Below are 18,000 nucleotides of genomic sequence, written 5' to 3'. Positions count from 1 at the left end.
GGAAGAGCTTTATGAGTCTGAGAGTTTTGCAGAGTTTCGCTTTGGAAAACGAGATATACGAATTCTGAAGGAAGTTTTGCTAATCCCTGACACGATTACCTGCAGTCAGCGCTCTGTTTGTGATGGACTAGAAGGTCTCTGCATGCTGCTAAAGCAGCTTTCTTACCCATGCAGATATGGAGACATGGTCCATAGATTCGCTAAACCTGTTCCAGTTCTTAGCATGATCACCAATCAAATGATTGACTTTGTGTATAATGTTCACGGGAACAGAGTACTAAACTGGAATCACGAGGTCCTTAGTCCTGTCAACCTGCAGACTTATGTTGATGCTGTGACAGCCAGGGGAGCCCCACTGCCCAATTGTTTTGGGTTTATTGACGGTGCCGTTAGGCCTATATCAAGACCTGGAGAACATCAGCGACTTCTTTACAATGGGCATAAAAGGGTTCATGCCCTGAAATTTCAAAGCATTGCTTTGCCAAATGGCTTGATCGGAAATCTATATGGCCCAGTTGGTAAGTTACAAAACAGTACAGGCCACCAGCTTTAAAGCAGGGATGTGACCAAATGTTTACTTTTGTAGACCTTGCACTTATTTTTAAAAAAGGGAAAATATTGAAAAAAATGAAACATTTTTCAAAGCTATAGGACAGGCTAAATTTATTGATTTTCTTATTCAATAATGATTACCAGGGTGAGATCACTTCAACAGTTTATTGGGAGCATAGCCAGAGGGAAGAGGGGACTGTCCCCCCTCCCCCCGCTTGAAATAAATATAAACTCAAGATGAAATTAGGAAAAAGTTTCTGAAGTACTCATATAATCAACAGCTTATGTAACCCAATTGTCAGCAACCTTTACTCTTACACTGATACCTACCATCACCTACCTATTTTTAGAAGGAAGAAAACATGATGCAGGAATGCTTGCTGATTCACAGCTACTACACGACCTTCATCAGTTTGGCTACAATCCAGCTGGCCAGGCAGTCTGTGTTTATGGTGACCCTGCCTACCCCCTTAGAGTGCAGATGCAAGGACCCTTTAGATATGGTGTATTGACGCCACAAATGCAGCAGTACAATACAGAGATGCGTGCTGTTAGAAGTTCTGTTGAATGGCTGTTCGGAGATGTAATCAACTCGTTTAAGTTTAATGACTTTCAAAAAGATCTGAAGCTTTTCCTCAGCAGTGTTGGAAAGATCTATGTTGTTTCTGTCATACTGCGTAATGCAACTACATGCTTGTATGGTAACATGACCTCAGAATTTTTTGACCTTAGGCCACCTACTCTTGACACATACTTTGGCTAGGAAACCACACTATTGCCCAGTTTACAATGCCTTTGATAAAATATGTATCAAAACCTTATAACTGCAGTTAACCATGGTAGATATTTGTATGCTGATAAGTTAAAGACTATTTCTCACACCATTGAACTTTTTAAAGAGAAAATGAATAATAATAAAATTAAACACAATTTTATTTCTAAAAGTTTTCTATTTTTCAAGAAATGTTATTGTAACTATTGATTTATTTCCCAACCTTATTTCCATTTTTCAGAAAACTGTGGTTAATTAACTTAAATTAATTTTATAAATAGAAATAAAAGAGATTTATCACAAAGAATTAAGCACAACATTGCAGAGTCAGGCTATTTTTTTGGAATTCCTTTATCAAACATTTTTACAAATATAGGAGCCCAAGGGCCTGTTTGTTGGAGGTTGGGCTGGCACTAACCCAGGATGTTTACCGTGGTGACTTAATGATTTTTTACAGAGTCAACCCTGGGTGAAAGCTACCCCAATCTAACATGACTGAATGAAGGTACCCATGCTTCTTTTAGAGATTTTGCCTTGATGATGCTCGAAATTGGCTCAATTTCTATAGTGGACTCACTTAATGTAAGAAATACTATGAGCTATTTACATAAAAGCACAGCTAACCAAACAATAGAAAAGAATAGACCTAGCTATAAATACTATTTTTAAGATTTATTTTGTGCATTTAGTGACTGTACATTAGGGGAAAGTTTGGGCATTTAGGGCCCTTTCTACAGAAAAACATCTGTCTATTAGCAAAAACAATGTTTTATTTCTTCTTGAAACTTTTTACAAAACTCTCTATAGAAAAGAAATATAATTACATTCATCAACAATGCTCTTGAAGATAACTAAAGTCATAACAAAAGTCAACTCAACAAGTTCAGGGCTCTTCCACATTCACAAGGTTCGAGCTTAATGCTTTTTTATATTTTCCATCAATGCCATAAATACCTTGTTTTGCTGGTCAAGCATAATTTGAAGGTTTTGCTGTTGAAGCTGTTGCTATTGCTGCATCGTGTTGATCAGCGCTGAGAACACGGTCTGTTGCTGCTGCGATGCCTCCTCTTGTCTAGTTTCTGCTAGATCAAGCTCTCTTTTTTTCTTATGGCTAACTCTTCCTTTTTCAGTTCTCTCTCTTTCTCTGACTTCTCGGCCAAAAATCCGATTGCATCAGAGGTGCTCCTCCTCAATTTAGCTTTTTTTGGTTTCTCGCCACTATCATCGCTCTTTCTAATTGCAATTGTCTGAAGAGCCGCCTGTCTGATTTCCTCTGCTTTAGCTTTTTCTTTCTCATCTTTTGCCTTCCTGTCGTTTCTCAGGGCGTCACTCTTTTCTTCTGCGCTTTTCTCTCGCTCTCGAATTTCCTCCAGCAAGGCATCGAGCTCTGTGAGCTCGGGGACATCGATCCCAGATGCTTTCTCTTCTTCTCTTTGCTTTAGTTTGTGCCGGGAGATCAGGAGTGCATATCGATCTCTCTCTGCCCTTGCTGTAACCCAGAATTCTGGAGTCTTCAGAGAATTCAAACAGGCTGCGATGCTTTCCCATACTTTCCCTCTCTCGGTGCTTTTCGGTTTAAAATTGTAAGGTTCGCTCGTTACAGCTTCGCGAAGCATCAAGACATCATGGTCTTCCGTCCAAACAAAATACCTGGACTTACTCGCTGTCAAAAGAACACGAAAAGATATATTTTTAAAGCAAAACTGAAGATTTATATCTTGAAGTGCAACTTAAAATTAGCACAATGACATGCAGGTCTAAAATAAGAAGAACATGACTTCAAATATCCCAAAATTTCCTTAAAGAGATCAGTACAGAAAAACTTACATTTCTTTTGAACGAGTTCTTGCTCGGCTGTAGAAATGTGGCCGGCCATGGTTTTGGATGCTTCTGAAAGAAAGTCATTTTAGTGATCATGCTAAACTGTTAAACATTTGACTTCCGCTGGTCCGCAAATAATACATCAAATAATCATTATAACAAAAGGTGGAAACAGATGATTATCAGCATGAAAAAGTTTAGTTGTTTACTTACGTTTTCACCAGAGCGAACATTTGCTCAGATTCAGTCGTCGACGAAGGCTGGACGACGTTTTGATAACCTAACGCATGCCCAGAAGGTTCGCGCGGGAAAATTTCACTTCCGGTCGGCGTCGTCGCCCCATTTCGTCGTCGATGCTTAAGGTCCCTACTGTCAACGCGCGAACGGACTCTGCTGGACTGCATGAATGAAAAATCAAGACATTGTAGCGATGAACATTAGTTTTTTAAAAACTCATTGGGATTCTAGGATTTTACATAGCAGAACAGCTAAAAAAACCTGGCAGATAATGTGAAGGAAAAGAATTTTTAAGTGACAGCCGTCGAAATTACTGTGAATTTGGATTTTCGGTGCAGTTATAAAAGTTAGGTAAGAACAACGGAGAAAAACTATTACCTCGCTCGCTTGTTATGAAGTTGTTTGAAGCCACAAGCTAGTTTTGCTGAACGAGAAAAGAAGCTATACTGCCGCCTTGATTGCTCTAGTGAATGGCTGCATAGCCTGTATTTGTAGCTGGTTACTTGTGATTTGTGTTCTTGACGTCGGATAAACAAGCCGCAGTTATTTATCGGCGAGGGACTCGATCGGCGAATGGCTTCGCGATCATGAAGAAACAACACTTGTCTTCTTTCGTTGCTAGTCAAGGTACTTTAGTTCTATGTGTTTTCATGTTTTTTCGACAAACTTTCAAAGAAGCTCTTGTGGCGTTTTTGTTTGTTTTTGTCTTTTTTTCTTTCGATGAAATTGCATTTCTAGTATTCTAAGAAATGAATTAAAACAATTTGCTTCGGGCGCCGTTCTATCCTTCGCGAAAAAAAATCTCAGCTAGCTTCCAATTTTAAACTGACGCGTACAACGACCATATATGGAGAGCATGGTATAATAGCTCATATACCATAACGGCTAAGCCAATCAAAATGCTAGAATTGCATTATCCAGTGATTCAGTTTTTAATAAATATAATTTTTTGATGTATACGGTAGGCGTTCTCGTGTTTTAAGTGTGCCAAAGGGCTAGCACCAAGTTACTTGAGGGATCGCTTCGTGACAAGATCTACTGTTCATGATCGCAACACAAGAAATAAGGACTATCTTAATATTCCGGCTTATCAATCCGCCGCAGGTCAACGAACTTTTATATATAGAGCAATTAAACTCTGAAACTTATCGCCACGTGAGATCACTGCTGCAGACAGCCTGTGCACTATCAAAAAGAACCTTAGAGAATTCCTTTTTGAATAATTTCTTTTCAGCTAGGAGAGTTACCTATTGATGTTTTTATCAATTATAGATTTATGCTAGTGCATTCCGAGCTTATTAATAAGACACCAGGGGATATTAGGGGTTGTGTAAGGTGTGGGGACAGGAGATGTAGGGTATGTGATTTCCTTGGTGAGGGCACGAACTTTAAAATCAATGTTACTGATAAAAATTTTGTAATTAACTTTAACCTTAATTGTAACTCTGATCATGTAGTTTATCTTTTGTCATATGCTAGATGTGCTATCCATTACGTAGGTTCAACAATTACCAAGTCTGGACTAGAGTTAATAAACATAAGTCGCGACTCAATGCACATAGGAGGCTGTCAACGGAGAACAAACTTAGGGATGAACCTGTGTACCGGCACTTTCATCACCCAGACCACTAGGGCCTTAATGATGTCCGCGTACAGCGAAATTTCGTGAAATTTTGAAAAAGAAATCACAAGCTTATGATTGAACTAGGTCGATATCGGGTCCATCATGTGACCAGAGAAAACAGATTATGTCCATTATGTGAATCAAAGTAAGTTGTGTTGAGACTCATTTCCTTTTTCATTGTCATAAATACTCTGCACAGCGGCAGGTCTTCTTAAACCGAGTGAAAGAAATAGAACCTTAAGCATTGAAGAGAAAAACAAATCTCAGAGAAAATAAAACTACCAAATATCAGGTCAGTTTTACATCTATGATCAATGATGCACGTGCCTAAAATTCCTTGTCCTTTAACTCTAGCTTTGCAACGGACTTTGATACGTTATTTTATCAGTGTGCTACTTTCTGTATTGATTTTCTTTGTATCTGTTTATTTGCTTTCTTTTTACAGGACCATCCTCCATTCTATGCGAAACCAGATGTTCCTGCATGTATAAATAAATGAATAAGTAAATAACTAACCCTAAATAATAACCTAACTTGTGCTCTCTAATACAAACAATGGAAGTGAACTTTTCTTATTGTAATAAGCCAAAGTCGCCACGGAAAGTTATAAAATGTGTATCAGTAGAAACAATTTTACTTGTCGTTAAACAGTTTTAAAATTTTTAGAGTCACCCAAACTTACAGTTTCGTTATTGAAATTGTTAAATGATAGTGCTTGTATCAGTTTAATCATGATTGTTTTATGGTTTTCATTTTCCTCAGAGAAAGAGAGGCAGAATGATCCAGATGTTGACCTTGTTTGTTTGTGAGTCGAAGGAAAAGACAATGTAATGTTTTTAATCAAAATAATCAGAAGAAAAGGGCTCATAAGGCACAACTTGGTATCAGATTGTTAATATTTCATGGCTTTCCTCTTGATGTACATGTTGTTAGATGCAGTTGCGGTGTGTACCTTACCGATGCTTTTACCGAGGCTTAAGACATCCTAACAGTTTTTATTACTTCTAAGACAACAAAACAAACATGATTTGGATAGATACAATTTTTATGTCATTTCTTGTACTATGCCTTCTACTGTTCTCAGACGGAAACTGTTTTCGAGACCATATGTATGGCAAACAAACAAAGTATTACAGGCTAGAAGGCTTTCAAATCCAAACTCTGTTGGCGAGAGGGATTTTAACTTGTTTTCAGTCATGCCTGAAACATGAAAAATGCGAATCAATTAATTTTGATAACTACTCTGGTGTGTGTGAGCTAAATAGCAAGAGTCTCAGTGGATCAGAACAGCTTATTTACCGGCAGGGAAATATCTTTGTGCAATTGGTGGCCATTAAAAGAGTAAGTCAAATTCTTTGTAACAAGTCCTTTTTTAAGTATACGTCACTACTATTCTCTGTTCGTCTATGAGCAAACAAAGCTTTGCCTCCGTTCTTCCTTCACCTACTACCACAATTTTTAAGAAGAGGTGGAGACGTTCTTAAGAAACCAAATATAAACATTTCTAAAGCCTTGGTGGTTATAGAGGCTTGACAAAATTAAAATACGATAACAGAATCAAATATTTTACTTTATAAATGAATATTTTAGCTCCATTTAATTTTCTACTGTAATTTCTTTCTTTTTAATGATAATCATTGACAGCAATCATCGTGCGCTGAAATTCACCAGACGTATCCTTCAGCATCAAGCGGTTACTACTGGATATATATTGGCCAAGTCAAGGTTCAGGTGTATTGTGACATGAAAACTTTTGGTACGCAGTTACTGACAGTAACTTTTCAGGATTATATAAATTATTAAGATAAAAAAAGGAAAATAATTTTAAGTGAACGTTATGTAACTTTATACTGACTTCAAACTGAGCTTCCCATTTAAAAAATACTCACTTAAAGTTCTGCTTCTTTTACATTTTTACAGAATTTTTCCTTGGAGTATGCAAAATTTTTTTTCACGTCTTCAAATCCTATAATAAATCGTACACGAGAAGGAGTTTCAATAAGATATGCAAAAACCGGAAAAGTGAGAGGAAGAGATACTGACATCTTTTCATTATTTTTCCTTTTCTTCTGCAACCTACTTTTCAGTGTTTGCAGACTATGGTACACGTGTATATATGTTACATAATATACCTAGAATTAAGTTTATTCCAGGAAATTTTTTTTGATCAGTGATTACCATAAGTTCTGCTTTATGTCTAAGAAATCCTTTTGCTTGTGTCAGAAGAGATTAATATCCTTTTCATCAATTTCAAGAATCAAAAAGAGAAAAGAGGTATTAATTCAGTTTTTAACTAGTTTAAATAACTTAAGAGGAGTGGTCCTCTTTCAACAATATAAGGCTATTTTACATTCTAGTAAAGACCAAAGCCCCGCATCAGTCCATCCGCTATCCAACGCAGCCTGCACAGGCATTTCCACCTCGGCAGATGTGCATGTCACTTAAATGGTCCACAAGGGGCCACACAACTTTTCAGGATTAAGAAGGGAGCTCTCCTTGCAGAAATTTTATGTTCTCATAATGACTAATCCCTTGGGGATAAAATACGAGCCACGGTCACAATGCTGCTGCTTACTCATCGCAGGGAAGATACCAGTAAAGGAAGATTTAGAGCTTCAAATAATTTTCCGCATTTTTATATACAATGCAGGTGGTGGATGGACATTAGTGGTCAGCATAAGCTCTACAAACAATCAACACCTTCAAAGAGCTGCCGTAAACTGCTTCGATTTGGAACTGTGCGTACCTTTCGACAAACAAAGCATGACGACTCGAAAACTAAGCGATCAGCATATACACCACTTGGCAAACTGCGAAGGTACTACTCAAGATGCCCAAATTGGTCCACTTTGTGTCCTCAGTCACTACTTATTTAAAAGCATTCTGTACTTGTCATAAAATTTAAATTGCCGCACACCATAGGAAACTAGGTAAAATATAACGCTAACCGAGAACATGATTAATTCGAAAAAATATAAAACTGACAGTTCTAGTGAGGCCTTAAACTGCCCTATCTCTAACGCCGGATAGTGTTTATGAAGAAATGCAGTGTCCCGTGGCCAGCTTACTTGTAATAGCTGCTATCACCACTACATTGGTAGCACGAGACGCTTCATCCACGACCGTGTAAAAGAACATCTCAATAATGAATACTCCTCTGTGAAAAAACATATCTATTCCTGCCAGAACAAAAACTATAAAGACATTGAGGTCAAGATTATTATGACCGAAAACGACACCGCTAATCTACGCCTTTATGAAGCCTTTTTCATTAGAAAGTGCAAGCCTACATTCAATTCCCGAGAGGAATGTAGTGAATTCGCAGACCTTCTGTTTTAGTATTTCAGAGACTATTATTAAGTACTTTTAGAAGGCCTTTGTCTAGAGACATTCGATCATTAGAGTGTTGTATTCCATTCACAGTTTATTTCTCTACCTTTCATACATACGTCCCATCTTCTACACATTTCACCCTACACCTCCTTTGCATTCATATAGCACGCGCGGAATATTTTCTCATCCCTGATGATGCCGTTGAATAGCGAGAGCTTGGATTTTGGATTTTGCTTTTTTAAACAGCAGTTGAAGGCCTCACTAGAACAGTTTTATTTTTTTTAATTATACTGCTGAAGGACAACATGAACAGATTATGATTGATTCTCCCGTTCACTTTTGTGAACACATGTTGCTGCAAAAATTTGTTGTCGTTACTTCGTACACAGGAACATTTAGATTGGATGTTTTTCAAGGGAACTATTCCGTCTTTTACCAGGTAAATGTTTTCTTTTCTCTTCTGCTAAAAAATAACACAATAGACGTCACGATGATTCAAATTTATGAAATTATAGGATTCGTAATCGTGTTTAGAAAGAACAAGATGAAAAAAGCCCCCTTACAAAAAATCAGCTTGTCAGTGCAAGTTGGTGGGTAGATATAAGCACCAGTTTGTTCTGATGACTCCATACGAATCCTTCTCCTTGGCTTATGATCCAGGCCTATTTTAGGGTCTGTTTACATGGAGGTGGGGAACCCCAGGTAAGTGAGGTAACCCTCTTTTCCATATAATTTCTTATATGGTCACCCCACCTATCATATAAAGGTGATCAAATTAAAATGAGAGAATTATATGGACAGGCGGGTTACCCTCCATCTGAGCGGGTTACCTCACCTAACTGGGATCTTCCACCTCCATCTTATAAGCAGGCCCTTATTATGGAGTGATTGGAGCATAAAGTTGCTTTTATCTCCTCACCAATTTGCACCATCAGGCTGATTTTTAGCGAGTGAACACTTTTCATCTGAAAAAAAAAAAAAACCAAGAACGCTCTAACAAGGGTAAGTTTCGCTTGCTTGGAGATACGGTAAGAAATAAGACGCTCTCAGTAAAAGTGTTGACTCGAACTCGCTTGGAGATAAGATAAGGAATAAGGAGGCAATTAATTAATTCTTAGTGAGTCTGTGTCCGGGCGTGGAAGCCATAGGAACCATGTGGGGAAGGAGAACAAAAAAAGCTAGCTAGCCAGCCTGTAGACAGTAACCATTGACTGCCTTTGGTACATACAATAGTCAGAAACCTCTCCTGCCTTCCATCTTACTGACTGGAAAACTATTTTGATCTTCTCGGCTGGGTTCTTCTTCATTTCCTGATATTTCCAAGGCTTTGAAATAGAATTGTGTATCTATAAGAATTTTACTCTCTCTAACACCTATACTATCTTTCTTTTTTTAAATTCGGTGCCTCTCAATTTTATATCTTCTATAAAGTGAATTCTCTTCTAACTCCTCCTTTTTATAAAATTCAGGGTTTCATTTTCAGTTGCCTTGAGTAGCGGCATAACCTTCCTTGCCCCTACAGTATGCTATCCTTCTCCACGCTGACGTTAGGGAGAATAGACTGCGTGACCAGCTAAAGGAATGTTTGTGTGTAAGGCAAGGAGCTGGGGCTACTGCTTTATGCTAGTCCGCTATCCGTTTCTCTCAGTTTTACCTTTCTAAAGCTGTTTTTATATACACAGTCCGTAGTCCGCGTTTTATACCTAGTCCGTGTTTATACTCAGTCCGTAGTTTCTATATAGTCCACATTTTATAGTTAGTCCGTGTTGTATACCCAGTTCAGTCCGTGGTCCCAAGTTCGCAGTCCGCGTTTTATACTAACCGCAAAGCTACCCGTAACGGATCCGTGACACAAACGTAAGGTTAAGGTTAAGTAATTGAAATCTCAAGTACTTACAAAGTGCAATGCGATCCTGATAACATCTTAACAACTGCGAAAATCTATGACATTAACTATGATCTATTAAATCTGCCATAAAACATTCCTCAATTCACGGGACTTTAAATTCACTTGCCTTCTAACTCTTCGCCTTGCAACAACGTGGCTTCCTACACGAAACAGGATTTCCTTGCTATAAGTTTTTTATGCCCTTTTTTTATCGACGGTCGAGTAATCTTTTTAAATCGTTTTCACTGTTTTCGGCGAAACGTGATCAACAAAGCGTGTCATTTCAATCATCGCCGAAAATAAACCGCATGATCACACGAGACAAAATTCCATGAAATGAAAATTTACATAGCCTCACCATCGAAATTGTTTTCTTCTTTTTTCCAGGCACTGATCGAGCATTCACTTGTTCCAAAATAATAGAATTCGGAGTCCAACCCGTTCGGTAATCTACATCTTTCGCATCAATCTTCCCTGCATGGCTATACCTATCCTCTGTTTCCATGGTGTCCGCTACAGACGCCTGGGATTATGACCCTCCTTTTGGGGCTCCCACACACGGAAAAAAAAAATTAAATTAAAAAAAAACACTTGAATTTTTTGAGTTTCGCCGCTAAAGTAGGCGAGACTGGAAACTGCATCTATATATTTACAACTAACTATTAAACATAGGAATTCTTGAGAAGAAGAAGACAAGTGAAAATATATATAATTATAAGACGGTACTATAACCTCAAGTAATACCTAGATACCTATTTAACGAGTGCATTATAGACTAAATATCCTCCTCACTTTGCTACCTTTGAAAATGGAGATGATCATTAATATAATAGTGATACTCACGCCGACGTCACCTATAGATGTTTATGTGCCAACCAGAACCGCATTGGTTCTTGAAAGAAACTCTTTACAAATTTGAATAACATAAACAATGTTTGTAACCAGTAAGCGTCTCTTAAATTTCCTAGATTCCTCAGGGAGCAGAGAATTTTAATTCCGCTTGTCGCGGTGAAACCGATCAAGAGTAAGCTTTTCTCATTTCATAACCATTGATTATAGTTTCATAATTTTTTTTAACTTATGATGATTGATTGACTTAACGTGTTAGGGTAAATAAATGACATACTGCTTGCCATGAACACACAACAAGTCACATACCTGTTGCTAGTTAAGTACACCCTAATATTTTAATTGTTTTATTAAAGATACAAGTAAAAATACATACCGTTATTTAAAAACTATAAGGTCTAAAAATCTAAAAGATACTTAAAGTACAATATACAAGAAGCACAATGTTTCATCAACTGAAGATTTGACAAGGCATTTTATTACTATATATTTTCGTAGTACACGATGGTGCAGCACTGTATAAAACTTACTTTGAAACGTTCCGAATCAATACAGGGTAACCGGCTCGTTTGGGTTATCAGACGTTTCTGAGATACTTTGGCTCTTGATATAGGATAATGCCTGAGCTCCCAAGCCTTCTTAAAGATAATGGCCGAGCGCTTAGCGAGAGCTGATCCCTTTTACGAGGGGCGCATCCTTAATTTAATTTATGTGTTCAAGAATAGATAAGCAGATTTATGATATACATACTGAGAAATACTCACCAAAAAGCTATGTCGTAAATTTTCGTACGCAAATTAGTTCTAGCAAATCAGAGGAGCGAACGGTTGTTTTCACACGTGAAAAAAATGATGCGTCCAATCAGAATCGCGAATGATGTTTTTTCACGTGTGAGAAAAATGATACGTCCAATCAAAAGCCACAGAGGTGTGTGAGTTTCGCGCCAAAATTCCCGCCTTTTATTGCAGCTTGCAGCGCCGCTTCGCACACATTCAACGAGAAAAGTTTTACTCAAAAGTTTTCTCGCTAAAAAAGTGAAAAACATTTCGGAAATGGAGTGGAATAGTTTCGTTTGTTTCACTGTTGATAAGGAAAACGGTAGAGAGCCGGCGAAACAACAGCGGAAAGGGAAAAACAGAACGAGACGTAAGTTTTTGTTGTGCTTTTTGTCGGAGCTACGTTGCCTTTCATTTAAGCTTAAGCTTATATTGAAACTTAAGCTTATATTGAAACCGGCCATTTTACTTAAATTCACTCATTTTCAATTGTGCATTGAGAACAAACAGTTAAGATTACTTATAGTTCCTGGATTACCTCATATCCTTACCTTCATTTATGTTTTTAACAAACGTTTTTACTAAAAAGCTGAACTTCGTTTTCGTTGTTCTTTTGCGGTAAGTGTGTAGCGGGAAATTTTAGCATTTTTGAAAGATTTAAAATAAAAAGGCCACCAAAATGATGAATGTCTCAGTATGTATAAAATAAACTCAATGCCACATGAAAAGTGCTTTGTACGGTATTTACGCACTCGTTGTTTTTGTATCAGAAATCTTACTCGTTCGCTGCGCTCACTCGTTCGATTTCTGATACGTCAACAACTCGTGCGTAAATACCGTACGCCAGCACTTTCCATGAAGTATTCTCTATGACTGCAATATAAATATTATTACGAAAATTATTTCATTATAAATAATTGATATAACCAGCCAGCCCTTAGAAGCCATCCTCTTTCCTCAGACCGAATATTCTTTTATTTGTTTAGTTTGTACCCTAGATGTCCCCGCATAATCATCTCAAATCATTATCCTTACAAATGGGAGACAAATACCTGCACTAGCCTTGATGTGGGATATCACATTGGGAGGAGTATATATCATCGAGGTATGCTTGAGTTCTTTTAAGAATAGAGTGAAGACCCTTTTAATTTAGCCGTTCCCTTTAGATTTTTCTTATGTTTTTTCTTATGTAGTTTTATATACTTAAGTAACTTTTTAGATTTTTGTCACCTTTTTTTAATAACCTTGTTAAGCGTCATTGGTTATCTAGAAGAAATAGCGCCATATAAATAACTTATTATTATTATTATTAAAATAATAATTATCATTATTATTAACAACAATGCAGTGCGTAAAGAAAAATATCTGAACTTGATCAAAGAAATGAGTAGAAATTTAACAGATGTGTGAAATTTGCAAATCTCTCCATGAGCTCCCTTGGCGTTTTCTCCGACGAATGCTCCACGTTCTTAGACATGATGAATGACATTGTCATTGACAAAAAGTAGCAACTTTGTATAATCAAGAAAATGATAAATATAGCCATTAGAGCAACATATTACATCTTTTGTTGTAGAAATAGGAATTGAGATAGCCCAGACTTAATGCAATTTTGATTTTCTTTTTTTTTCTTTCTCTCTCTCTTTTTTTTTAATAATTCAATCTCAAGCAGCATTTATAAAATGTAGGTAGGTAGGTAGCGAGATTTACAATTGTACACTCAAAAACACAAATAAAGTTTCCATTATTATTATTATGGTTAATAGATACTCAACCCTCTTTTCGTTTTGTTAGTTTTTCACCTTTGTTTATTCCCCTTTGTGTACATATTATTGTCTTGCACTCTAATTTTCAAGGCTTATCGTAGCATTTATTTGAAACATAGTTAATAGAGGTGCCGAATGGTTATGAAACCGTCAGAATCTTTTTTTTATGTTTTTGTACACCTGACGGTGCACAACGTTTAATAGCATTCCTAATATTTCGATCTTATTGACCAATAAAAACGTCCCATTAATTTATTCCATCACATTTTGCCAACAGAAAACAAAGGATTGTGTACCGTCAGCTTCCAAACTGCAGTTGTCTTTTCTTTTTCTTTTATGTTTACCGCCTTTCATAACCCCGTCTCCTCTACATAACTTTTTTTGAAATAAAAATAGGAGACGTCAAGTCCGTACGTCACAAAAGGACTTGGATCAGGGAATGGCTGTTCAAGGATCCATGCAGTGTTCGCAGTCAATGTTTATCGCTGCTCGTGATTCTTCTTTATTTCCATAATGTTGCACGACAAGCAAGAAAGGTTTTGAACTTTGGTAGCTAACCAAGATCTAGACCGTTAGCAAGCATTGAAAATGTTTTGAGAATTTTTTTTTGCTGACTTAAAAGTGACAATTTATTTGTTTCCAAGTTTTTATATTTTTTGTCTTTTTTAAGTTTTTGATGGTCATGACGACGAGGAGTGCGGTACAAGATTTCAATCTTCTTTGTATGGTAAGTTAAAGTACCTTAGGTTTTTTCCTTTCTTATTTGACTCACTAGATTTCGGCGAATTTAGTGAGAGTAAAAAAGTCTGTAAAATGAGAAACTACTTGCACTTTATCACTTTCAAAAAAGAAAAAGAATGAAAATAGTAGAGATTTTCCATAGATTTAAAAGCTAAATTCAAGATAGTAGCCATTGTGGCTCTTGTAACCTTAAGCCGCACCCCAAGACTCCAAACGTTTTTCCATACCAACGAGCCTCAGTTTATCAATCGTTAAAATTAGCTACAGTCGTCCACGACTGTTTCATTTATGAGTTTTTTTAGCCGATGTTCTACCTTAATCTGTACAGGGAGATGAATAATTAAACAATTCCTTCAGGACCTGACTAGTTGTCCACGTCGCAACCACCATTCCACTGTGTTCATCTCATCTTCATGTCGTTGCAGTTTCTGTAAAAGTAATATTACATATTGGCAGCTACCTTTCTCCATGTTACATAAACAGTGGCTACGGCTTGTTTATTACTGTTCGGCCAGGGTAAAAAATCTTTCCCAACTTTTCCCACTTTGTATAATTCGTATGTAGACATTTATATCAAGTTGAAAAAAAATCGATAGCTGTGTAAATATACTGTTTATATTGTTCATTTATCCTCTCTTGGAAAAAATGAAGGAATGACTCCTGAAATCAGATTTTGATGACCACTAATGGCTAAAGTTTTACGAACAGCAAATTTACGGGGGTCTGCTTAACTTAGCCTGCGAAGCAGGGGTCGAAAGGGGTAGGGGATAGGGAGGAAAAAGGAGGAGGATTTCTCCCTCCCCCCACCCCCTTCCCTTTTTGCGCCTGCCACGCGGGCTAGCTTAACTTGGCTCCAATGAAACTTTTACTCCAACCACACTTTTTCAGCTTCATCGTCCACCTTTTTTCACTCAATCGTGTAGTAATTTATTTTCACCTCTTTTTGTCCCTATGAGCTAGAAGGATATAAATAAATTTCTAATTGTATTTGGTTAATTCATACTCAGGAAGCCGGCGTGGATTATATGGTTCCACATTTCATGGCAACAAAGGGATTTATAACAAGAAAAACGGAATGCTTTACGTTAAATAAGCCACATGAAGCCCAGATTAATGTTTCCACATTGGGTGCGGTTACACACACACACCATGGTAAAAGGTCTTTTCCGTGGTAAATTTGCCAACTGAGGTAGATTTTTACGCTGATAAACTTTACCAAGGTGACTTGCGTAACACGTAAATTTATTTACCACGGTTGATTTCCGTTTTCACGCAATTATTTTCACGGGAAACACTTTCAGATCAAGCGGGGTTTTTCGGTTTCAAAAAACTGTTGATATCCAGGATAAAAAAAAATTATAATGATAGCTCAGATGTTCCAGGTTGAATTTCTCAAATTTCAGAACCAAGTAAACAAGCGCCGGCAAATTCTAATTTTCCCTGCAGTTAGGGCAAATTAAAATTTTTCGGCAAATGTTTGCTCAAATGATCTAGTGCGTAAGCAAAGGAGATCGCCACATGTTGTTCTTCTGGTGTTGTTGGAAAGAAAGCGATCTGCTTGATGATAAACAAAATTCTTTAACAACTGCAGCTTCGTGATTGGCCTTCTTAGCGTGGCAGCAAAAAACCCTTGCTAATTACCACGTTAAATGTCATAGGCGCTTTCTTTGTTCTTTCTTAATTACGTATCCATGGATGTTGAACACAGGAAAGTCCGTGTAACCGCACCTATTATTGGGCATTGTAAAACGCTAGTCAGCGAAAGCACTTCATTTTTGATGACCTGGTTAAGGGTAGTGACCCGTTCGTTTTACTTTAAACATCCAAAGGTTTGATTTGCCAGGTGAATCGTAATAAGCTTTTTTTGGCTTCATTATTTTATGCTTCTCTGATGCGATTTCTGAAAACTGTGAACGAGCATTGCGATAGCAGTAATTATCGCTGAAATTAATTTGGGCCCCTTATACCGAATTGTTCCGGAGAAATTCGCTTTTAAACTTTCGACAATTATGGCTCATTATCGTCACTCTGTCCGGCATTGTGGCGCATTTTGCGGGCTAAAGTGCAGAAATAAACCAATAAATAAAAAGATTGGATCAAATTAGACATTCATTCGATATAACCAGCCAATAAAAATCGAGAAGCCATTGCAATGTTTGCACCGACGTATTCTTGTATAGTTTGTCAAAGAAATCTCGAAGCCATTTTCAAAGCTCAAATCATGGCTGAAAAGACAACGAAAACAGCAAAGAATTTGTAATTCCTTAATCTCCTGAGCTAGAGAAAGAGGATCTACAAAGGTTAGAGAAGCTTCTGATGTAATAACGCCTGTAGTAGCTCTATAGTCGGCGACGAAGTGCTTGCAAGTTTTACGGCTTCCAGCCAAACGTATTCAGTTGAACCAATTATGCCAAACTGTTAGTTTAACATTTGTACACAAGTATATTTAACAAGTAAGCTTTCAAGTCTATTATACTTTTTTTCAAGATATTGTAATTACTAGCCAGTTTCGGGCAAAAATAAAAGTCATTCAACATGTAAGCTGGAATGCTTGCGTGATGCGTGCAAAATAGACTCGGTCTTGTCATTTTTTGAAGTCATCAAAAGCCCATATGTCGGGAAAATCCCAGACGATCGGGGATTTTACTGTTTCCCGACTGTCCCAGATTTTACCAGCTAATGAAAACTCGAAATCGTAGATATCCCCGATCGTCTGGGATAGACGGGGACAAATCTGGAGAATCGGAAGGGTTTCTATTTTCCCGACGCGTCCCAGGTTTCTGCGATGGTCGGCAATCATTCCCGACAAATGAAAACTTAAAATTGCACCGTCGGGGACATCGGCGATGGATTTCGCTCATTACCAGCCCCCTAGTTTGCTGAGCTCCAGTCCCCCTATCACAAATAAACATAGCATCTCTCGAGAATATGGGACAGACTTCTGGCGATTATCCGATATATCGGAAAAATCTGGGATGGTCGGCAAAAAGTAAAATCCCCGATCGTCTGGGATTTTCCCGACATATGAAAACCAGGCTGAATCTTAGCCTGTGCCAAAACTAAAATTCGGTTACTAACCGAGGTTAAATTACGTCTGCGACGCAGACTATATTGCCGATCAATGCCCTTTAAAGTGATAATAATAGTAATAGAGAACTTATTTTAACCCTCCCCTGGCGGCTCGGGCTAAAATGAGTCTGACTCGGGCCCGAAACCTTTTTTATGCCCGAGAGCAATTTTGAAGTTTTTGATTAGCGATATTTCATTTCACATACGGCGGAAAAGGAAAGGAAATTCTGCGGTAACACCTTCTCCTGCTCTGGCCAATAAAGCAAAAATCTATCTAATTCTACAGCTGTTTGATTGAACTGAGAACAGGCTGTGTTGAACACAGAAAAAAAAAACATTAAGTGGCAGGTACACCAGAGAAGATAATGCTGAACAAATGCAGCCTCACACTGCCAGCATGCAAAGCGACTTTTTGTCTTTTATTCGAGCAAGCGGAAGAAAGGTTCTGCTGCTAGCAGGGTGATGCAGCCTAAGTCCGTGAGTGTCAATGAGATAAATAAAAGTAAATCCACCTTGACTCTACTGGAAATCCTGCTTGCTCTTCAACTTTAAAATGTGAATCAACAACCCTG

The 18,000-nt window shown here is 37.6% G+C and overlaps 2 protein-coding genes across 2 annotated transcripts; both read left to right on the top strand.

The window, feature by feature from the left end:
- The first annotated feature begins 169 nt into the window (after nt 1-169).
- LOC140927045 (uncharacterized) lies at nt 170-1,455 on the top strand. Its single transcript, XM_073376710.1, has 2 exons — nt 170-518; nt 906-1,455. Exons 1-2 carry the CDS (start codon nt 185-187, stop codon nt 1,313-1,315), a joined length of 744 nt encoding a protein of 247 aa, XP_073232811.1. The 5' UTR covers nt 170-184; the 3' UTR covers nt 1,316-1,455.
- A 4,658-nt stretch (nt 1,456-6,113) lies between these two features.
- Nucleotides 6,114-15,655, top strand: LOC140926234 (uncharacterized). Its single transcript, XM_073376009.1, has 8 exons — nt 6,114-6,347; nt 6,648-6,762; nt 7,657-7,866; nt 8,639-8,778; nt 11,196-11,251; nt 12,851-12,957; nt 14,289-14,345; nt 15,367-15,655. The coding sequence occupies exons 1-8, from the start codon at nt 6,114-6,116 to the stop codon at nt 15,450-15,452; spliced, it is 1,005 nt and encodes a 334-aa protein (XP_073232110.1). The 3' UTR covers nt 15,453-15,655.
- Nucleotides 15,656-18,000: the final 2,345 nt, after the last annotated feature.

The sequence above is a fragment of the Porites lutea genome, chromosome 2, assembly GCF_958299795.1.
Source record: "Porites lutea chromosome 2, jaPorLute2.1, whole genome shotgun sequence".
Classification (NCBI taxonomy): domain Eukaryota; kingdom Metazoa; phylum Cnidaria; class Anthozoa; order Scleractinia; family Poritidae; genus Porites; species Porites lutea.
The sequence above is the reverse complement of the archived record's forward strand: the minus strand, read 5'-3'. Positions and strand labels throughout refer to the sequence as shown.